Source organism: Diabrotica virgifera, chromosome 1 (assembly GCF_917563875.1).
Source record: "Diabrotica virgifera virgifera chromosome 1, PGI_DIABVI_V3a".
NCBI lineage: Eukaryota > Metazoa > Arthropoda > Insecta > Coleoptera > Chrysomelidae > Diabrotica > Diabrotica virgifera.
The window spans coordinates 45515317-45539892 of record NC_065443.1 but is presented as its reverse complement, the minus strand read 5'-3'; the positions used below and the strand labels follow the sequence as shown (position 1 = coordinate 45539892).

Here is a 24576-nt window from a genome sequence, read left to right as displayed (position 1 = left end):
AATATTATGAGTTGTTTCTTTTTTATTTAGCTAATGCTTCGACAACTAATGGCGATTGGCATGGTACATACGGTGAATTTTTGCAGTTAAGTACCTAGTGTCACGTGTAGTGTGTGTGTGTTGAGTAAGCGTCTTGTTACTTTGCAAAGTCGACGTCATTGTCTTTGCAAAGAGACGCTAATTGTATCCGAACCTCTGCGGTCCCTCCGGTGAGTACCGATCCCACAAAGACAGAAACTATTTTCATTTATTAATTTATAATAAACGAAAAATTTCTGACCCTGGTGAGATTCGATCTCACGGCCATTCGGACCTCTAGATCCAAAGGTAGGCGCTCTTGCCACTGAGCCACAGAGGGGGTTATTATGAGTTGTTTATTAAGGTACTAGTACACTTTAGAAGGCCAAAAATAATAATTTTTTTCAAGAATTTTCTTCTCAGAACCTTTATTAAAAATGAACATAAAACTTTTTACATAATAATATGTAACTCTTAGAGAGTACAAAAAATATATCTTTTTTCATTTATGCACGTACACTAATATTGTAGAGGGAGAAAAAGTCGAGGCGTCGAAAAATGATGGCGGACAGTTAATCTTAGGATTGGGATATCCGAACTAAAAAATAGTACTGCATTTGGAAAAGGAAGGTTTCTTACGTGACAATTTACCACAATTTGACCAAATAATAAATATTTTTTAACCATGAAAAACTGAAAAAAAAACGGGTGATTTTTTCACTTCAGATTTTTGTAAAATCTTTTTTTTGCGGAATTTTTCACTAACGGTGGTAAATTGTCACGTAAGAAACCTTCTTTTTTCAAATGCCGTACGATTTTTTTGCGGAATTTTTCACTAACGGTGGTTAATTGTCACGTAAGAAACCTTCCTTTTTCAAATGCCGTACGATTTTTTTGTTTCAGAGATCCTAATCAGGAGATTAACTGTCCGCCATCGAAACTACTTTTTTTTCGAGGCCTCGATTTTGGCGCCCTCTACAATATTCGTTTACGTGCATAAATGAAACCAGATATATTTTTTGTATTCTATAAGAGTTAGCTATTAATGTGTGAAAAAGATTTATGTTCATTTTTATTAAAGGTTCTGAGAAAAAATCTTGAAAAAATGCTTATTTTTGGTCTTCTAAAGTCTACTAGTACCTTAAATAATATTGGTAGTGTATTTGATAAATAATGGATATATAAGACGTGAATTTAATAAAATTTTACTGATTGTTTATTATTTATGGGAGATCCAAACACAGAATACACCGGGGTATATTCTGTGATCCAACTATTTTGTTGTTAAAGATGTTCAAAATTTATCTAAGCGTCCCATAGTAACAATATATTATTGAAATCACTTTATCACTTTTTCTCTTTTTTCGATTATTAGTTTTTATTGTATAAATGATTGTAATCACTGAATACATAGTGAAAAAATAATTATATTAATTAACTGACTTAATCATTTAAGCGATTATACAAGTAACGATAATCCAAGAACATTCAGAAACTGAACGAAATAGCCTTCTCTATGTTATTGATGACAATGTCATTGTCAACTAATGTTTACATCGCCTGCAGCTTTCATACCAGTACTACGCGTAATTTGCCGTGTAAAGAAAGAAAAAGTAGGGGTAGTCGTAAAATATTTGCGCTTACGATCTTAACAAAAAGTAAAACTATAATTTTTTTGATCAGATTTTATATACCACTCAAAAACAAAATTTTTATTATTAAATTTAACAAAATACCATAAATCAAATTTTAATTTATTAAAAATGTAATAAAAAATAAACTTTCCAATAAATTATTCCACTGCACAAAATATTTACAAAAATCATTGTCTAAAAGTCACTAAACTAACAGTTTAAAACTAAAAACTATAATAACTAATCAAAAAGAGAACAAGTTTTACAACACTAATAAAAGAGTTGGAATAGAAACAACCTGAACGAAAAACTGCCAAAGAATGAAATTTAACGTCTGAAACTTTTAAAATGATTATGGTTTGTTTTTAAACTAGGAGGAGTAAATTAAAAAGACAGATTCACACCCAAGAAAGTCACTAGAAAAATCCACCAAATAATCTTTTTTTGGTTGATCCTATCGGCTTTCGACGGTAGTCCATATAGTCCATGTGGTGAGACTGTTACCGTCTGAAAAACATTTTTAATTCGGTTTCTCTGCGGATTCATATTCAGAAATGTCCCCTTTAAACAAATTTGAAGGGTGCCGGACGGAATTTTTGGGCAGAAATTGTTTAAACAATTTTTTTAAACAAATACATAAGATCACCTTTTATTGCTCCAAAAAATATATTTTTAGGTTTTTTGGGTCATTCTAAACAAGAAAGGTATCTTGTGATTTTTCTCAAAAATTGACAGTTTTCGAGTTATAGGCGATTTAAAATCTAAAAAATGCGATAATACGCATTTTCGAGGCTTAAAAACTCATATTTAAATTAGTAGTTTTAAGGGTGCCAATAACTTGGATTAAAGTTTAAACATTCCTTTTCAAGATTCCGAAGAGTGATCGGGTCTAACTTCAATTTAGACAGTAGTTTTTTAATTGGTAATTATGCATGTCCATCCAATTTTTTGGCCGGAGCGGCGCGCTCTATTTCAAAAATCTCCTATTTTCCTGCGAAAAATATTTTTTCTAGATTCTTTGGGACATTCTAAATAAAATAAGTTTCTTGACATTTTTCTCAAAAGTTACTAGTTTTAAAGTTATAAGCGATTTAAAATGCGAAAATGTGTTTTTTGCTATTTTTCGGATTTTAAATCGCTTATAACTTTAAAACTATTAACTTTTGAGAAAAATGTCAAGAAACTTGCGGAGAAAAATATGAGATTTTTGAAAATAGTGCGCGCCGCACCGGCAAATAAACCGGATGGACACGCATAAGTAACAATTAAAAAACTACGGTCTAAATTGAAGTTAGATCCGATCACTCTTCGGAATCTTGAAAAGGAATGTTTAAACTTTAATCCAAGTTATTGGCACCCTTAAAAATACTAATTTAAATATGAGTTTTTCAGCCTCGAAAATGCGTATTTTCGAATTTTTTAGATTTTAAATCGCCTATACGCTGTGAGCTCATACGTACAGGGGATATTTGAAAATTCGCGAGCGCTTGTAGTGACAAGTCTGTAAACGTTTACTGGAAATTTGACATAAATGTCAAAGTGATTAATTTAAAATTAAAAATAAAAACATTAATTGTAAAAAATATTAGTTGGTCAAAGCTGTGGTATATATTTTTACCTTAAATATACTTACGTTTTAAATACTGAATTTAAGTTTTTTAATGTTCCGTAATATGTAATTATAAATTAATCTATTAATCTTAGCGAAGTATCTTCTACACGATAATTGTGAAAGTATCCGAAGTAAGAAATTAATATTTCATCAATAGAACGTCAAAATGATAGCAAAATCTTAAAAAAATCGATTACAATTTAATTACTTTTTTGCGTTGTAAATATTAAGCCATAACAATTAAATAATAAATTTAAAAATTACCGGTAAAAGTTGCATTACTAATTCGCTAGGAGCGACACCAGCGAAGCTCAGAGCCTATAGCTCAAAAACTGTCAATTTTTGAGAAAAATCACAAGATACCTTTCTTGTTTAGAATGACCCAAAAAACCTAAAAATATATTTTTTGAGCAATAAAAGGTGATCTTGTTTAAAAAAATTGTTTAAACAATTTCTGCCCAAAAATTCCGCCCGGCACCCTTCAGATTTGTTTAAAGGGGACATTTTTGAATATCAATCCGCAGAGAAACCGAAATAGAAATGTTTTTCAGACGGGAGCGGTCTCACCACATGGACTAATACATACATATTATATTATAGTAATAGGTCGGTGAAGAGTTCTAAAAACAACTGGTTTTTGTATTGTTTAGTTGACTAAAAATCTAAACATTAAGGGAATAACGTCGAAAACACAAAAATCGCCGATATAACTTAATTAACCTATGGAATGCCAGTAGTGTCAAAATTTCATAAATGTCATTAGTGTCAAAATTTCCTAACAGTGGAGTAAACTTGCCTGAGGTTGGACTAATTATAAACAACCATTACGGCGCGGTAAATTTGAAGTACTCCTCTTGGTTTAAAAACAGACCATAGTATAAACTTAGTTGTATTAGTATAATTAACTTATTTCAGGCGTAAACTTGTGTTCTCTGTCGATATGACTCAGTTCTTTAGAAAATCCATTACTTCTACTTTTCTCATAGTGCTATAATTAAGAAGTAACATATTTTTTAGGTGCAAAGTATTCGTCAAAAAAGAAGACAAATTCGGCGATCGAGGTGTAGGTAACCTATATTTGAAACCCATACCAGATAGTGAAAAAGTCCAGATGATAGTTAGAGCTGACACCAACCTCGGAAACCTATTGTTGAATTGCATTTTGTCGGAAAGTATCCCTACCAAGAGACTAGGGACAAAAGACGTTATGTTGGTATGCGTTCCCACTCCGGAATCGGAGCCCCCACCAGTTCCTGTTTTGTTAAGGGTAAAGTCTTCAGAAGAAGCTGATAAGTTGTTGGAGACATTGAATAAATACAAAAAATAGTTGTTGATTTTTATCTTTTTATTTCTCCTGTATTATGGTCAATATACAATATTGTTTTTTAATAATTTTTGTTTTCTTTAAATCCCTATTTGGAATTACTAATTATACAATGCATTTCAATTGAAACAAGAAACCGTTGATACATAACTCGTTTTATATTGGAACCTTAAAAAAATTGTGAAGTATTTCAATAGTACCTACTTTTGTTTGAATTTCTTTGTTTACCGTTCAAAACTGTTAATTTATAAATCAGATGTAGTTTATAGATTGCAAAACTTACACCTAAATTTATAGTACCTATTTAATAGGTACTGTAATTTAACATATTTTGGAAAAATACATCAATATTTATATAGATTAAAAATAGGAAGTGGTTGAATGCTCGAATATATAAATTTTACGAAATAAAAGGCAGATATCGAACACTGAGTTTTATTTAATCTTGCCCAAGTATACTTTTGCTCCTAGAGCATCTTCAGGGGCATTTCGTCAAAAAAGGGAAGGTATCCTCAAATGTCATTAATTGTCTGGTGGCAACTTAAATTAACATAATATAACAAATACTTAACGTACACTACACGAGGGACAAAAAGATAACTTTGAGTGCCGGGTACTTCTACATTTTGAAGGTCTTCAAATGCTCTATATCTGCCTTTAGTTTCGTAAAATTTATATTGGGACCGTGCAAGTTCGGAAGAGCGACACCTGGTTTCATAGCTCGGCAACATTTATAACACTTTTAATTATATTGACCAATTATATTAGTCCTGGTTACTGGATAATTGTCAAGACCATAGCCCAAAAAAGAATAAGAAGAAACAGTAAGATTAAGGTTATGTTATTAAAAGGTAAACATTTTACTACAAGCAAAATACCATTAATTAAATTCACTTTAATAATTGCATATCATATAAATATCAATATTGTGGAGCAACATATTAATTTATAACACATCATTTGCGAAATCCCATTTTCTTCAATGACAGTAGGTATAAAATATACGTCAATTTGACAATTTCAATTAACGATATGAATTATTTAAGAAATATATGTTTAGAGGCTACAGTAGAGATCAACAGGTAGCAACAAACGCGTTCCAAGATTGCGGCTCTAATTTTGAATATTTTGTCGAGATATTTGGCACACATATTCGTAATATAATAAAGAATGGCGGTACAGAGCCCAATTTCAGAAATATGTTAGTACAGTGGAACCCCGATAACCCGGAAGTCCGGCTAACCCGGACCGATTTTCATCAGATAAACATTTTGATTTTCAATATTTTGTATTTTTCAATTTAATTGTGGCTTATTTCCAATCAAAATAGTTAATTATCAGACAATCCTTTCAACAATAAAAGTGTATGTAATATAATATTTGAGAGATAATGTGTCTAGACTCTCTGTGTCGTGTACTTATGTGTGTAATTTGAACACGAGATTAAAAATTACTCATAGTACACGCCGCAGAAACAACAGCCAGCTGTCTGCAGTATCTATTCCTTTTTATTTCAAACTGTCAGCATTGTTTAGGAAAGACTATTTAAAAAATTCTTTTATAAACAATGGTCTTTAGTATTGTGTGTCTTGTATTGTTTGGGTTTGGTTTTTTTTTAGAATTGTAATGAGTAGGTAATATGTACTGTGCATATTTATAAAAATATTTCATGTTATTTCAATTCTAACGGAGTTTATCTGTAAGTATACCGTATTTTATTAATTTTTACCATATTCTCCGGCTATCTCGGATTTTCGATAACCCGGATCGGTCGTGGTCCCGATTAATCCGAGTTATCGAGGTTCCACTGTATGTGGAAATTACTCTATAACTAAATAAAATATTGAAAAAGTAGCCCGTACCGCCATTAAGAAAGACAAAAAATAGACTTTCTTCAAATAAACTTTTTTATCCCATGCCTAGATTTTGTGTAATCTTGGAACTACTAAAATTTTTTATTTCTAACAAGAAATCGAACATATAACTAAAAACTAATTAGGCAACATAGAGAAATTATCACTGTCATTTTGACAAACCTGCATCAGATTGGGTGCGTTCGGACGACCACAGCGGCTGGACAGCTGAGCCAGCATTAGCTGTCAGACGTCACCGCTTTAAGTCAGCCGCTGAGAGATTTACTAAGCTTTCCCTATCACGGCCATAGAGTTATATATTAGCATAGAGAGAGTGTCATTCAGAGCGAAGTGACGACACCATCTTTTTTATTTGGATTAGTGCTGTTTCACTCTTACGCATAGTAAAGCTGCTACAGTTGTCCTCCTCTTCCGTGCCTATATTCACACTGAATGTCATCATAGAATTTCGATACAATGTGTTAGAAAGAGATGCAGCAAACCAGTCCATGAGATCTTGTCGTCAGGAAGCGCGGAAGGTAGGCTCCCTCTATGTTAATATATACCTCTATGATCACGGCTGGATACAACCACTCAGCCGATTTCTGCTGACAGCCAGCCGCTATGGTCGTCCGAACGCACCCATTTTCTCTACTCTGTTCTGTCATCTTTATCGATATGTGTTCAGTGCAGTAGTGTGTTAATTTAAGAATTCGTTTTCGTTGTTTCATAGGAAAGTAGTGTTTATTGATAGTTAATTTATTATATATTTGTTGTTGTTGTATAAGTTGTTGGCCTCTTTGAAAGAATATGATGAAGTAGAAGAAAATTAATACTTTTGCTCAGATGGAGAATTTGAAGAAGCAGTACCAGATTCGGAAACAGAATTAATTTAGTTTATATTTTTCTACTTTTCTACCTATATGTTTATAATAATAAATTTCTTTTTCTATCATATTCTTTTCCGTATTATTTTCGTATTCTTTTCCTTTAATTAATAAAAAGTTAGAGTAAAAAATCTAAAACATATAATAATTACTCCAATATGTTAAGGCATAACAACATGGGTATCGCCAGGTCACGTGGTTTTGCTCGAGCGAACGGACTCGCTGCGATAGAGGACGCAAACAGTTATCGGTATACGCTCTTTCTCACACGGCTACTTACCTACAGCGCTTTTCATTCACATGCACGCGTAATTTGTTTGATCACCTGGGAGAAAATTTCACAAAAAAAGAATGTGTGTGTACTTTGTACGCACGTAAGAAGTTATACTTCTATTATATAATTTCAACGAAATAAATATACTTAACAGTTACAATACCAAAAATTAACAATAATTACCAAAAATTAACCAAAACTTAACAATACCAAAAATAAAAAAAAATGAATATGAATTGATAAATTTGATATTTGCGATCGAGGATGCAAACAGCTATCGACAATACGCTCTTTCTCACACTGCAGCTTACCTCTAGCACTTTTCATTCACATACACGCGTAAGTTTTGTGATGTAGAAAATTTCACCAAAAAAAACTGTCTTTTTAGAATAATTATTTTTATTTAATATTAAAAAAATACCCTGTCAAAATAATAATTGCACGCCCTTGTCCGGAAAGAAAATACATAGCTATGTATGTATAGTTGTCTATTTTATACTGGTCAATAGTACCTATGTACAGATTAAGATGCAATCCTCTGAAGTTCAGATGCACCCCCTGAAGATAATCCCGTGGCGCCCATGCAAGCATATTGCAGAGTTAAAATCTCTAGTAAATCGCCTGGCCTGTTTATTTTCTTTAAATTTGAATATTTAAACTTACTTTAAAGTTGCGTCAATGATATTTTTTGTTATAACAATTTTTACCCTTTTTTAACTTTGGGGGGATTTTTGGGGAAACCCTCCAGCCATACCGGCATTTTTGTATTAGGCTATTATGGAAGAGTTACCTGACAAATTTTCAGATTGCCTAAAATACCTACTCAAAAATGTCTAACAGCTCTCATGCTATAAAATGAATTCCGAACGAGAACAAGCACGCCTTCAGGCCTTATAGGACGAAGCAGACAGTAACGAATGTATTGACAAGAGTGATTCGGAAATAAGTGAAAAAATAGACAATGTTAGTGTAAATAGTGACTATCCTGACCAGATTCAGGATGTTGACGTTCGAGATAGGTAGGTATAACAGAAAACTAAACTTAAAGATATTTTTTGAGATTCTTTAACTGTTTAAGTTGCTGGGGTTTGTCACACCCCACCTGTCTGTTAGTGGCAAAAAAATTCACCTGTCGGATGCCGGGTTAATAACGGAGGAGTTATATTCGCGGATATACAGACAGACAGGCATGAAACCGGAAGTATATATTTGTTCTCGTCTTGCTCAGGCGCGTCGAATAATATAATATGGCTTCTACCATTCTTCTACCGTCTACCAAATTTCTCCTTGATACCACCCTTTGGGTTATAAGCTTTCATTCGACACCTCATTTGTCATTCTACCTGGTATAATGACGGAGGAGTTGTGTTTACGAACGGACAGACAGACATTCAACGTTCTCACACTTTTCAAAATGGGTGAAGACAATATTGAGTGTTTCATTAATAATTTTCCATGTAGTAAATGGAGAAACCTTAGCACAAAATACGAAGATTTAACCTAAAACACTTAAATAAAATGTGGTTCCTTACTGAGTTACAGGGTTTTTTATCTAAAATATTAAAAAACTATTTTTGCTCAGCATTTTAAAACTATTCGACGTATCCTTTTTATACTTGGCAGAAAGTGCGACTACTAGACACATTACTAAATTATGATAAACAAATGTTTCTAGCTACTACCACAGGCGTACGACAGGGGATGGTGAATGGTTGACCCTTCTCAAATTCTACGTCACTGGAGGAATTAGTATTTTAGTGCCATTTTTAGATTTTCCAATACTTTCTACGTAAATAATACACTCTTCATTGGTAACGATAAAGTCGTTAGTTTTCTAGATATTTGAAGTTAAATTTGAAACGGCACAGTTATTTTGATTAATAATTTATGATATGATTCATATGATTAAAATTTAAAAATTATTTGTACCCGTTACTTTCAAACTATTTGGCGTATCCTTATCATACTTAGCAGAAAGTGTAAATACTGTACACCTTACTAAATTAAGATAAACAAACGTTTCTAGCTACTACCAGAGGCGTAAGACAGGGGATAGTGGCTGGTTGACCCTATCCCAAATTCTACGCCACAGACAAAATTGCAATTTTAGTGTAATTTTTTGATTTTGCAATACATTTTATGTAAATAATATACTCTTCATTCGTAACGAAAAACTGATTAATTTTCGAGATATTTGAAAATAAAAATGAAGCGACACAATAAATTAATCAAAATAACCGTGTCGTTTCATTTTTAACTTCAAAGATCTAGAAAACTAATGACTTTATCGTTACGAATGAAGAGTATATTATTTTCATAGAAAGTATTGGGGAATCCAAAAATTGAACTAACCCAGATAGCACAAGTACGTTTTATGGATATCCAATGGACGTACATCTGTGTACATTGGAACGTCCAATGGACGTCCCGCTGAAGTACAATGGACATCCGATGGACGTCCAACGAATGTCCAGAGTTCACAAAATTGGACGTCCATAGAACGTCCGCTACAAACGTACATTGTACGTTGTATTGAAGCTTTCAGTGTACACCTTATGTACATTCAATGTACGTCTTATGGACATTTGTAGGGCACTTTTCAGAAAGAAATCTAGTATCCATAATTTTGTGAATACATAGCAAAAAGCCTTTATAGGAAATAGTTCCTTATAATACTAAACTTATACTTAAAAATATTACACAAAAGACCTTTTTATTTCTCTTTACTATAACTTCATTATAATATATACTTTATTATAGGAACTAGGAACTTCATTAATGCACGACTGCACTTACACGATAAACAGAAAACACAAATATATCACAGGATGTATTTTCATAAAGACGAGATTCAGATAATGACGCCCTAGGAAGCATGCACATTAAAAGAGGTTTAATCTCTGTTCTGTTTCTGTTCCAAACTATTTTTAGAGTCAGTACCGTTATTGTATATTACAAGCGCGTTTGCCATTCTGTGAATTATCATAAATAAACCGTCCTTCAGTATTCCACAACAATTAACAGCGATAATCCCCTAAAAGTACCTGCCTAATACTACCTTTCACGACAGATAGCGCGAAGAGCGACAACGTTGTCAAGAAGATTCTCATTTAGTTTGTATTGGGACTTAATATAATAGTCACGTTTTGTGTAAAATATCCATGGACCACAAATGGATGTCCAATGTACGTTGAAATCAAACGTCCAATGGACGTCCCGTAATGTACGTACATAGTACGTCCAGTTTTGGTCCATGGACGTTTGGACTTTAAATGTACGTTATATGGACGTACATCGGACGTTGTGTGCTATATGGGAAGATAGCAATTTCGCCAGTGGCGTAGAATTTGGAAAGCGTCAACCATTCACTTTCCCTCGTCGTACGCCTCTGGTAATAGCCACAAACGTTTGTTTAACATAAATTAATAGTTTGTACAGTAACTATATTTTCTGCCCGGTATGAAAAGGATACGTCGAATAGTTTTAGAATGCTGAGCAAAAATAGTTTTTAAATTTTAAGATAAAAGTAACTCAGTAAGGAACAACATTGTATTTAAGTGTTTTAGATTAAATCTTGGGTATTTTGTGCTAAGGTTTCTCCAGTTACTATATGGACAATTATTAATGAAACTATAGTATATGCACTTTGTGCGCACTTTTATAAAAATATACAAAATATGACATTTTTGTATTTTTTATGCATATGTATGCAAGTTGCACATTTGCCTATGTCTATATTTATCATCATAATAAATTAAGTCCGCCTCTGTATAAATCACTTTACTGCGGTCCTGTTGTTTTACAGCAAGAAGTCGCGTCAGTGACCACTCCACTAGCGATACATAAGTGAAAGTATTATTAATTCCAGGCGTGATTCAGTATCGACGACCCAACAACTTAAACCAAAGAATGTCTCCTTGAATTTGAAGAACATGAAACCATATTTTACAGTTTTAAGATTGTTTTTTATATTAAGTGCAATATTTATTATTAATATCGAAGGTAAGTCTTTGAAATAATGTTTATTTTTTAATACCTATGTACGGATTTAAGGTTTCTGTCGTGTGTGAGCATTGAACTCTCTTTACGACTGCACTCCTCTTAGCTAACTTATTAAATGAACCGAAAATTATTAAATATATGTTTTATATTATACTTCATTTGCATTTAAAACAGCATATATTTTCTCGTCAACATGTAGCTTATTTTCTGTAGGTACTTTAAACTTTTTGTTTATATGTAAAATCAAACTGTATTTTTCTGACACTAGTGGCCTGGTTTGCTAATTGGTGATTATGTGTCTAATAACTGAATCAAAGTAAAAGTGTAAATTGTTTTTAATTTACCATAATCGCTCTTTAACCCAATTAAAGAACCATTAACGTGTTTTTAAAGAACGAGGGAAAAGTTGTTTATCGATGAAAAATTAACATAGTTCTATGGAACTTTAGAAATTAGGTAGTTATTTTTTATTTGATTACAAATAGTAAAACAATATAAACAACCTTCACAGCTAATATCGCGTATAGGTACTATATAGAGTTCAAAAACGAATAAAAGAATAGCACAAGCACAAAGTACAAATCCATGGTTCTGGCTTTTGTTGACCTTAGACTACTTCCTTACTAAAGACAGTGGTAAATTCTATAGGTATAGGAAAAAAGAAATATGTACCTACAACTATATATTTATACATATTTTATAAAGGAAAATATGTATACAATTTATGTGAATAAAAGAATTAATTTATTTAATTATCATTGCATAAGGTTTTGCCCTTTTTTAATTATATCTACTTATGTGGGAGATTAGTCACTCCATTGCCAATCTTTAATAAAAATTTCTGATACGGTAGGTATCATGTTTTTTTATTCTTGTATCTTTTCTATCCAGTGGCGGTCTCAGAGTCAGATTTTGGGAGGGGCGATGGTCTGTTGCAGGGGGGTCTGGGGGGTGCAGCCCCCAGCCGGAAAGGGGGTCCGGAAAATTTTTAAAAATATGGCAAGATTTTGAGAGTTTTAAAGGCATTTTATTCATTTGAACAGTTGATGGACCGAATATGGACTGACTGTCACTTAGTGGTTGTGACGAACGGAGAAAAAGGAAAATCACTTATTATTACAATTAGTATGAGTGGAAACAGTTTTACACTATAATAAAAAATAAAAAAGCTAGCCTCTAAAGCTTGTTGTAAATATTGTTCGGCTAACTTACAAATAAAATATTCAAAATATATTTTGTATTCTTGTGATTGTATCAAAAACCAATTTAGAACTATTGAAAACAACTCAAAGTCTAATAGAAAAGGTTTGTGGATGATAGTATTTTTCAATGGCAAGCCTCTGATGCAAGTCTCATCTTTCTAAACCTTTGACGATTTAGGTGGTTTTACTTTATCACGAACAAACGTCAAACTTCAGAGGTTTGGTCTGACAATGTTAGTTTTACGCTTGAATTGAAAGAGCTCAAAACACATTTTACCTTTTAAAATGTTAAAATTTACAATAAATATACAATACAAATTAGTCTATTAGAATGGAAAAAATGAGGTTCACATTATACATTGTAATAGTTTTATTAGGTTATAAGTAATAAAATAACAAGTTATAAGGTTTTAAAAAGAATGTAATTACAAATCGAATTCAAGTCTTCGATGGCCACTTTTGGCGAATCGTTCTAAAACTTTCGTTGGGTCTACAGGGATGTCTCGATGGGCATGGAGTAGAGCAAGTCCAGTCAACCTGTCTTGACGCATCCGTGTTCTTAGTCACGACTTTATTCTCTTTAGAGATTGAAAGCTACGCTCTGCAGAAGCATTGCTGATGGGAAGTGTAGCTAAGACTAGAAGTAGCTTGCTGACTGTAGGGAACAAATCTCTGTTACAACTGTCTAACGCGTCCAGCGCTGTTTTTGGAAATTCGTCCGTGTCTTTCCATTGCATTTTCCAAAGCTGTAGTTCACCTTTCAATAAGCATTTCATTTCAGCTTGAGACATATCAAAAAGTTCACTGTACCTCCTTACTAAACACTCAATTTTTTTCAGACATGTCCTGAACAGAGTTGGTTATCAGGTATTCAGGCATGCATACGTGAAGATTGTACAACTCCAATGTTTCTTCAGGAAAACGAGACTTTGTGTCTTCTATTACAGAGTCTAGAATGGGAAGGAACACTGATACTCTAAAGTATGTCTCTGGGTCTTTAGTTGCGTGGTTGGCTCGATTCTTCTGCACTTGTGATATTCTTGGAATACTAATATCAAAATTTGTCTTCTCAGCGATGTCCTTTGCTTCTTGGAACAAATCTTTAAAGCAAACAATCGCTGTGTTCCGTTGATTGGCAAGTGCTTTGGTCATGTCCGTAAAATGTTTCAATGCACATTTCAAGTCAATATCAGGTTTTTGAAGTAGCTTGCTAAAAGGCAGTGTAAGTGAAAATATGTTGCACATACACACTACAGTGATAATGAAAGTACTGTTCAGTAAGACACAAATCAAGGTTCTCGCCTTGGATGCAGCTTTTAAATCTTGCCATGAAGCTACTGATTCCAGGGCTTGAATGATTTCAGGGAACTTAAGTCTGAATTGCAAAAACGATGTTTGCCTTTCCACCCAACGTGTTTCACACAATCCAGGTAGCTGGCCACCTACATAGTGTTTCAAAACTTGATTTCTCTTTGAGGAAGACGTGAAGAATGAAACTGTTTGTTGTATGGTACCCGTTGCATTTCTAACAGCCTGAACTTGAGATGATTTGGACAGTGATAGATTTAAACTGTGATTGAAACAAGGAGCTCTAACGGCAAATTTGGCTTCCTGTTTGATTTCTTGCACAGCTCCTTTAGATTAGCAATGCATTAGTTCGATCTCACACTTCGGATTAATATGTATATTAACTTCTCAATTTTTCAGAAAACTAAGGTTTCTGGGGGGGCGATCGCCCCCGTCGCCCCCCCTTGAGACCGCCACTGTTTCTATCTGTCACTTTTATCAAGGTTATTTCTAAATCTGTTAAGTTTTCTTCTGCAACTCTGCATTAGTATCTGCATACTCCAACGCATTGGTCCGAGAGTTGGTAGACATTTTTGGGTAGGTATTTGAGGCAATCTGAAATTTTTTCAGGTAACTCTTATATGTTATCCTAATAAAAAAATGCAGACCTGGTTGGAGGGTAGCGGTCATTTATCGATTTACCCCTATAATTAACCCACCAAATTAAAAAAAAACTTAAAAAATTTTTATTGTAAAAAATAACTTTGAGGCAACTTGTCATTTTTTTTAAATTCAATTTCAAATTAAAAAAAATAAACCAGCAGGTGATCTGCGAGCAATTTTAACTCTGTAAGATGCTTGCATGGGCGCCGGCGGCCCCAGGATCATTTTCAGGGGGATGCATCTGAACTTCAGGGGGTTGCATCTGAATCTAATACTATTAACCAATATAAAATACACAACTAGGGCGTTATTTTTTAATAACACGCCCTTGGGCGTTATTTATCGTACTTAATAGACTTCGAAATAATGTCATTATTTGTCAAATAATAGACCAGTCGAACATTAACGTTAATTAATACCTTTCACCCAGGTCTGCATTTTTGTACTAGGTCATTATTTATGTTATAAAAATTTTCAGATTCCTCAAATACCAACCCAAAAATGTCTAATAGCTCTCCTACTATATCACATATTAAGCATGATGTTCGTATGTTCATCTTTCATCACATTTTGATCCCAGTCGTTAATAATGTCTACCTATTTGTATACAGAGTGAGTTTTATGTATGGAAACCCTCAATTACCTCAGAAACGGCTCTCACAATTTTTATAAATTTTTTGGTGGGTAAGGGTCTAATGTGGGCGATATGTAGTGGTAATTACACTGTTGTCAGATCTTACGTTTTTCTGGAAATGTAATGAACTTTCTTATTTCAAATTATATTTTTTGCGTTTGGAAGTCCTTAAGAAATAATAATTATTTTTCATGTTATATTCCCTATACCTAAATGTCATAAATTTGGAGATATTGCTATATTTATTAAAAAAAAAACTTTTAAACAAATTATAAAAATCCATTTTTTCGGCCCGGGTAGACATTATTTTAGTTTCTTTGGATCATTAGAAACAAAATAGGTCTTTTGTAATTTTTTTCTAAAAATAATCGTTTTCGAGTTATAAACAATAATTTAAAACTGAAAAAAAAAACGAAAAATTATGGTTTTCAAGGTTCAAAAATACAAGTAAAAAATATAATTTTTGAAATTGTGAAGTACCTTAATTAAAGCTCAAACCTTCTTCTATCGGCCTCATATAAAAAATTTTGTCATGTTTTATTCTAAAACATTGTTTTTTAATTGTTAATGAAGCGGGTATGAGAGGACGGGCGATTGGGCTACATTAACAACTGAAAAACAATGTTTTAAAATAAAAGACCCCCAATTTCTTATCGATAGCATATAAAATAAGGTTTCAAATTGAATTTAGGTACTTCGTGGTTTTAAAAATAATATTATTTATTTGTGTTATTAAACCTTAAAAATCGTTAATTTTGGTTTTTTTTTCAGTTTTAAATTGTTTATAACTCGGAAACGTTTAAATTGAGGGAAAAAAATACAAAATAATTTTTTTGTTTTCAAGGATGTAAAAAACCTAAAATAATGTCTACTCGTTCCGAAAAAATTGATTTTTATAATTTGTTTAATTTTTTTTTTAATTAATGTAGCAATAACACCTAAATCATAGTATTTAAGTATAGGGAATATAACATGAAAAATAATTAGCATTTCTTAAGGACTTCAAAACACAAAAAATATACAGGGTGTTCTATTTGAAATAAGAAAGTTCATTAGATTTCCAGAAAAACGGAAGATCTGACAACAATGTAATTGGAAAATCCCTATCTACCAAAATCTATAAAAATGGCGCAAGCTATTCCCGAAATAATTGAGGGTTTCCATACATAAAACTCACGTCGTATTTCTGAAAAATGATATTATAAACGAGGTGTATATCTACTTTAAATACGGTGTGAACGTCAAAATAAAAACTTTTCTGAAGATAGGTATTTGAATTAAATCGATATCAGCCGATCCTGGTTAAAGAGCTGTACCTTAACCCCTTAGGAAACATTTCTGGACAAGTTGATTCATTTTAAATCAATAAAAGAGGAGTTCCAGAATTAGTGTTTCCTTTTATTAAGAACGTTTGTACATTTGTTTAGTTATCTAGAAAAATTTTTTCTATATAATTATTTTCAAAACATTTAAAAACTAACATTTTTTGTTGTAGGTCTTCAACGATGCTTTATGTGTAGGTCCAGAGGTGAACTGGGGAGCTGCAAAGACGACTTCAATGTTAATGTGACACTGGTAGAAAATAAACAAGAAATAGGAATAGAAACGGTTCCTTGTGCCTCTGGATGGTGTGGTAAAATTGTTGAAAGTGAAGATGCAGCTAAAGAGGGTAAGTTTTTGACATTTTTATTGTTGGACAAAGTAGTAGGTATTTAACAGTTTTAAAAATTGATTTACCTTTTCGATGTCAGCTGGCAAAAAATACTACATTACCTACTTACATTTTCTTCTTCTTCATTTTTCTTAAATTAGCAAAATGCCTGTTCAATCTTCGGTAACTTCTAAGTTTGTTAGTTCGTGTCCTTCTGCTATAGAATGTAGCAAAAGTGGCCCCTACGAGTCCGACATCAGATGAGTAGTAGCTGTCTTGCTACAGGAACATCCGCCCGTTATCCCAACTACGAGCGAACAGGTGAATACAAGTACGAGTAAGATCCTGACCTCACAAGTTGGATGATAGGTTGTCACCGAGCAGCCTATTCTTCTACCTCTCGTCTCCAAAGTGGGCACGCACCAGAAGCTCACATCCAGCTGCTGGCTAGAGTTTGCAGTTCATTTAACCGTTATACGGAATGGGAGCAGAGAGGCTCGTGAGCTCGTCTAGGATACTAAGAAGACCTCAGACCTCATTAGTCGCCTCTTATGACAGGCAGGGAAAAAAGCCGTAGCAGTATTCTATTGCCGCTGCTAGACAGCAGGTAACTTCAACAATAGTTTTTTTAGGTCGTCCAATGCTGCTTCGGCTTATTGACGATTTGTCTCGAGATATTCTTATTATTCTGTTGTGCGCCATTCTATCAATATGTTTATTCCATTTTATTCTTCTTTTTTGTATCCACATGTTAAAAGGAACTATTGTGAGTTATCGTCGAATGTCTTCACTTCTTACCCTATCGTATAAAGTTTTGCCGATTATTCTTCTTAAGGTCCGGTTTCTCCAACAACAAATAAATCAATGAGTAGTTATTCGTCGAATAAAATTTATTAGACGTTAATATTTTTATTTTATTCCAATATAATTCTGATTATTTCATTCATAGGAGATTCTGACCAATAGAAAGCTACAGAAATCTGAATTAAATCGATAATTTTTGATAATTACCCGTCGTTAAGTATATTACGTCAGGTGCCCTTCGTTGCTACGAAAAAATACATTCAGTGACATTAATGACAATTAATATTTTAAAAATTATAAAAGTGATGACTTTCAATCGTCAAATATTTATAAAAACTTTGTGTTTAATTGTACTAATTTGTCTCACAATAAAACACTGAAAAACGTTTGTTTTTCTATACTTCCACAAAATTTATTACAACTATGTTATTACTACAGCTTCACTTGAGAAAGGCACTTTGCCGAAACAGCTGTAGTAATAACATAGTTGTAATAAATTTTGTGGAAGTATAGAAAAACAAACGTTTTTCAGTGTTTTATTGTGAGATAAAATGAACTTCCATCAAGTAACGGTCGAATCCATCAAGTACTAATTTGTAGGGGAGACCGGGGCTGGTTGGCGCCCCGGGTTGGTTGACGCACTAAGATTTACTTACAACTAAAAGACTTGAGAACATCGCAATCAGCGGTGTCCGAAGCATTTCGATGACCACCACTCACAAACGTTACTCTTAGTTTGAGATCAGTAGTGATAGAGTGTACACGGCACATTTTTCGTTTTTTGGCGTGGTAAGTAAATTTTTAATATCTCACACTTTTTGTTGTAAAGATTTTATTTTAAGAGATAATGTAATATTTTCTCTTGTATAATGATGGCAAAATCTTCTTTTATAATATGTTCTCGTTAGATTTAATACAAATGCCACATTTTAGGTATAGTTTTAGTAAATACAAAATGGCATCACGTGGGGTTGGTTGACGCACCCTCTAAGGGGCTGGTTGGTGTATGCGTCAACCAACCCCGACCCAAAAATTCACATTTTCTTTAATTTATTTTATTTCAGCAAAATGCGTATCTATAAAATAATGTCCGAGAAGGGAAAAACCCCACCAGATGTTATGCTAAGGGCAGTCAGATAGATAAAAGGAACCTGATGACGTTTCTCTTTTTGAAAACAAACTTGATTGTCAAATGAACTGTTCTAAAAGTTCCATTCAAGAGGAGAATAAGAACTCACCTCCTATCACTCCGTTAAAATTAAAGCCTTTACCAAAAGCTGCAGCTAGAAAGGAACAACCTAAAAATAATAAAAGAAAGCGTCATACAGCAATCTTGACAGATACGCCTGTAAAAAATGCTCTTGAGGAGGAACAAAATAATACAAAAACTGCCAAAAGAAGGATTGGTTCAAAAAAAGAAACAAAGGCCAAAAACAAAAAAATGAAGGAAATTGATGAAGATTGTATCGATTCAGACGAAGAGGACTCCTTTTGCCTCTATTGTATGGACAAATACAAAAATAGTGCTTCGGGGGAAAACTGGATACAATGCTCAAATTGCAAAATGTGGGCGCATGAGGCTTGTGCTGACAATCCTGGTATTTTTTTTGTTTGTGTTAATTGCGAAAGCAATTAATGTTTTTCTTACACTTAGGTATTTTAATGTTTTTGTACGTATGTTATCTACAGTTCATATTAATGTATTTAGTTATTTAGATTTACGCCTGTATGATTGTATGTATTTTTTTTAGGTTTTTTGATAAAATGTTTTTACATTTTAATTAAAAATGTGTTTTAAATTATTTTTTTTTGTCTGCGTCAACCAACCCCAGGTAGTGCGTTAACCAACCCCGTGACGGGGCTGGTTGGCGCACAGTGACATACATGTTTCCTTCTCAAATTGAACATAAAGTACAGTCTGTAAGATATTTATTTTTACAAAATCTCTTGCCCAAAAGATTAGATTTTCGTACATTGAGCAAAAAGTTGTAATAAATCTTTTAATTTAGCATCTAGGTACAAAAATGTAAAAAATGCGTCAACCAGCCCCGGCCTCCCCTACTTACATAAATAAATTACAATAAAATTTTGGTTTTGAACAGTTTTATTCATGAAATAATCGCAACAAATTGCACTCGAACTCTAAAATTAATATAGAATTTTTGCCCTCGTGACACTTTGACATAATTTCACTCGCCTTTGGCTCGTGAAATTAAAAGTGTCACTCGGGAAAAATTCAATAATTTTAGAGCTCTTGTGCAATTACTACTGATAATTTAAAATTAAACTGATGAATTTATGCCTGGCTGCACCTATAGATCTTAAGCTCCAGCTTAGCTAAGCTCTACTTATGGATAGGGCCTCCTTAAGTATCACTTACGTTGCACCATAATTTTAGATTCTTACCTTATTATCAATTATATCTATTATTATTATGGTATTCTTATTGTAATTTATTATAATTATATTATATTAATTCTTATGATATTCTCGACTTAAGCTTAAGATCTCTTGGTGCAACCGGGCATTAGTTTCTTATAGATACAGTGAAAACCGTTTATAATAGAATCAGTTATAGTAGACTATCACTACTTGTAGTGGACAAATCCTTCAGTCCCTCGGAGTGTTATGGAGTTAATGCATAGGAGTCATTTATAATAGACAATCGTTTGTAGTGTAAATATTGACTGTAATAGACACAAATTCCCGTCCCTTCCCCAGTAAAAATCGGTTGTAATAGACAGATCCTTAAAACTTGTTCCTCATATTGTGCAATCAAATCCGGTTTTCTAGTATTCTTGCATTTGTCAATAAATAGAACATACATAATGAGAGGAGAAAAGTACTCTCTGCTAAGACTTATAATCCAAGGAAAAATCTCGGGAAAGAGAAATGTGGGATGTAGGAGGATTTCCTGGTTGCGAAATTTAAGGGAGTGGTATGGGTACAGTTCAATACAGTTGTTCAGAGCTGCAGCCAACAAAGTTAAGATTGCTGTGATGGTAGCCAACCTCCGATAGGAGACCGCGGTACTGCAAGAAGAAGAAGAAGAACATACATGGTGTAATTTTTGGAAAATCATTTATAATGGAATGCCCATTACAAATGATAAAAATCACGAATAGTAGATAGTCCATTATAAACGATTTATTAGTTCTAATAGAAATCGACTATAATAGAAAATACCCTAGGTCCCTTGAAGTCCATTATAAACGGTTTTCACTATATTTACAGCTAGATTAACTTGCTAATTTATTCGAAGAGTAAATATTTATTTGATAAATACATAAAATAAGTATTATTTGACGTTAGTAAAATGGAGAAATGTCAGTTTATTGGTCGAATAAATTTATTCATAGAATAAACTACTATTTTGTCATTGGTGAAACCGGCCAATTGTAATGTTGTTTCTGATGTTTCCATTATTCGTTTTGTTCTGCTTACGTCTGGCCTTGTTTTTTCAGTGTACATCTTAATGGGCATATTATTGCCCTAGGACAGATTTTGGACAGCTCAAGCTCATTCCTGTTTTAACTTCTGAAGCGTCATTGTGTATGAATAGGGTTTACTCTGAATTAATAATTAATTTACTTTCAACAACAAATTTCCAGTTTATATAGATAGCTAATTTTGATTCCTAATCATATATCTCTCTCTCTCTCTCTCCTGTGGCGTTACAGCCTAAGTCTTGGTCTGGCCTCCCCCAGCATCCGCCTCCAAGTATCTCTGTCTCTGGCTGCTCCCCTCCAGTTGTCCACCCACAATATCTCTTTAGCATCGGTTCTCACTTCGTTTATCCACCTCTTCCTTGGTCTTCCTACTGGCCGACGCCCCACCATAATTCCGCTAAGCGTTTTACTAGGTGTTCTGTCGTTATCCATTCTTATAAGGTTACCTGCCCAGCGCAATCTTTGTATATTTGCATAATTTGCTATAGAGGGTTCTCTGTCATATTGGTATAAGTCTTGGTTGAACCTTATTCTCCATATACCATTGTCGCAAATGGTTCCCAGTGTCCTTAATATCTTTCTTTCAAGAGTATTAATAAGGTTTATTTTGTTTTCAATCATGATCCACGTTTCTACACCATACGTTGCTATTGGCCGTATGATGGTTTTATGCATTTTTAACTTCACTTCCCTCTGGATGTCTTTACATCCAAACACCTGCGACAGAGAGAAATAGGTATGCTTTGTTAGGAAGCATTATCCGTTTCCGTATTTCTTCCTCCTCGCTGCCATTCTCTGTTATTTCTACACCCATGTATATGAGCTGTTCTACTACTTCTACATTAGCGACGTCTATTGTTAAATTCTGCAAGGTTCGTTGATTCCTTGCTTGTATTAGGGCTTTAGTTTTATCTACGTTGACCTATTTCTTTCGCATTTTCTTCAAGCTCCACATATAGTTCTGTGACGTCTCTTGCGATTCTTCTCATCAAGTTTACGTTATCTGCGTACATTGCAATCTGCTTAGACTTATTAAACACTAAATTTTTTGGGTTTACGGACATTTTTCTGATGAGATATTTAATAAATATATTAAACAGAGTAGGTGCCAGCCGATCTCCCTGTTTTAGCCCTTTAGTTATCTGGAAGGGATCTGTCAATTTTTTTTATTAATTATATACCTATGTTTATTCAAATCAATAGTTATTACAATAATTTACAATTTCAATTTACTTACAATAAAATAAACGCAATAAAGTCTTAAAAGCATAAACATGCTTGTTGACATAATCTGTCAAATATTGACAGGTTTATGTTTATTGTTTTTTTTACAAATCATTATTTTATTTTTACAGTTTCTAATCTAATTTCTATGTTTTTTATCTAGTATAATTTAAATTTATTAAATTGTTACACAACTCCCTTTTTTCTTTTACCCAAGCAGTAACTAATTATAACAAATACAATATCCATTATAATGAAGAAATTACTTTTTTTTTCAGAATATGGGGTAGCGACCCAACGAATATGTCTACAAAGAGGTCCATCAGATAGCGAAGACAGATGCGCCTATACCAAATGGAACTATAAGAGAGTACTAATGTGTTTCTGCAGGGGGGATTTGTGCAATTCGTCTACTAAATTAGGAATGAACTATATCTTACTGACTGTACCAGTGATTGTAGGTTTATTGAGACTGATGTGATAAATAAAAGACGACAAATTATATATCTGGTTAATGAATTATTTTTCTTTATTGATCTGAATTAAGCTAGCAGTGTTTTCACACCTTTTTTGTGCCATTTCCACCTTAGCCTTTCTAAAATTTACAAATCCACAAAGAAAAAAGTTGTCCTGTAGCTGGGTGTATACCATATATCACAAAAAATTTTGTTAATTAATATCCTTTATAAAAGGTACATAATTTGTTAAAAATTCTCTTAAAAGGCTACATCATAAATGCAGAACGTTTTCGATTCAATACAGATCATCATCAGTGCTGAACCTAAAATAAGTATAACCTTTGAAGTTAAAGCAAAATTTTTGAAGTTATACTTCTTTACGCGCGATATGAGGGTGAATTTGTATATGTTAAAACCTACGATCCCGGCGCAGGCGCATTATAACTTTGTTCTGATTGGATGTTCAAATGACATGTCAAAAATTATCCAATATGGCAGCTGTAGCGCAGCTGTGGTTTGGACGGTTGACGGTTTGGTTATGTATGGTTGTTGCGTTTTACAATTTGTGGGAAGAGAAACAACAAAGGTTAGTTAGTTATACTGCCTTTTTAAATAGTTTTCATATTATATTTTTGAAGTTATACTTCAAAATGTTTTAATTTATGTATGTATCAGTCCAGAAAAGGTGTGGAAAGAATATATTAGTGTTTTTAAATATATTTTTCTAGAAACGTATTAAAAATGCAATTTTTAGGACTCCATAGGAGCGTTAAAAATGCTACTTTAAGGCACTAGTGCTTTAAAATTTTTAAGGCACTGCAGTTAAAAGTGAATTGTCAAATTGTGAAACGTCAAAATATTTATATTTCATTTATTAACATTAATATTAATAATACAACTTGCGCAATTTGAAAAAGGTGGTTTAAAAGGTTTTTTATTATAATTTTGTGTCTTTGGATTTGCCTTCCTTGGGCGTAAAATAATAAAACATCTATTTTTATATTTCACTTGTCACCGTGATGTATAATTATGTATATCTGAAAGGTAACTAGCATACGGCTTGATGGCCTTGTTGGTCGACAAATCCCGGACGATTCATATTTTTTTCTTTTTTTTTTAATATTTGGCATTGGTTTTGGTTCATTTTTGGTAATTATTGTTAATTTTTTGTATTGTAACTGTTAAGTAGGTATATTTATTTCGTTGAAATTATATTATAATAAAAGTATAACTTCTTACGTGCGTACAAAGTACAGTGGAACCTCGATAACTCGGATTAATCGGGACCGCGGCCGATCCGGGTTATCGAAAATCCGGGTTAGCCGGAGAATATAGTAAAAATTAATAAATAACCTCCATTACAATTACAAAAACATGAAACACGTATGCACAGTACACATCTAAATTACGTATAGTTTTATAGAGTGTAGAGTTTTGTTCATTTCTTGGTAAAAAACTCAGTCATACTGTAGAGATGTACCGACACCATAATATGGTAGGTCTGGATCCTGCGTACAAAAAAAAATTGATAAATAGCAAGCTGAAAATTTGTTATTAGCTTAAGGGTGTCTAGTCGGACAAACATTAATATATGGGAACA

The 24576-nt window shown here is 33.0% G+C and overlaps 2 protein-coding genes across 3 annotated transcripts in view; both read left to right on the top strand.

The window, feature by feature from the left end:
* LOC114331338 (nuclear pore complex protein Nup50) overlaps positions 1 to 4656 on the top strand; it is a 32000-nt gene extending 27344 nt beyond the window's left edge. For both annotated transcript variants that reach the window (XM_028280869.2, XM_028280870.2), the window contains exon 5: positions 4282 to 4656. In XM_028280869.2, coding sequence (XP_028136670.1) covers positions 4282 to 4591 — 310 coding nt within the window. In that variant the 3' untranslated portion in view covers positions 4592 to 4656. The remainder of the gene's footprint in view (positions 1 to 4281) is intronic.
* Positions 4657 to 11429: 6773 nt separating this feature from the next.
* On the top strand, positions 11430 to 23033 carry LOC114331336 (uncharacterized). Its single transcript, XM_028280864.2, has 3 exons — positions 11430 to 11604; positions 16886 to 17059; positions 22797 to 23033. The coding sequence occupies exons 1-3, from the start codon at positions 11535 to 11537 to the stop codon at positions 22997 to 22999; spliced, it is 447 nt and encodes a 148-aa protein (XP_028136665.1). The 5' UTR covers positions 11430 to 11534; the 3' UTR covers positions 23000 to 23033.
* The last annotated feature ends 1543 nt before the right edge of the window (positions 23034 to 24576 follow it).

Bases quoted from the DNA above. Each gene is read 5' to 3' on its own strand.
- LOC114331336 (XM_028280864.2), top strand. From the start codon at position 11,535: ATGAAACCATATTTTACAGTTTTAAGATTGTTTTTTATATTAAGTGCA. The intron at 11,605-16,885 runs GTAAGTCTTTGA...TTTTTGTTGTAG, and splicing joins ATTTATTATTAATATCGAAG to GTCTTCAACGATGCTTTATG. The intron at 17,060-22,796 runs GTAAGTTTTTGA...TTTTTTTTTCAG, and splicing joins TGAAGATGCAGCTAAAGAGG to AATATGGGGTAGCGACCCAA.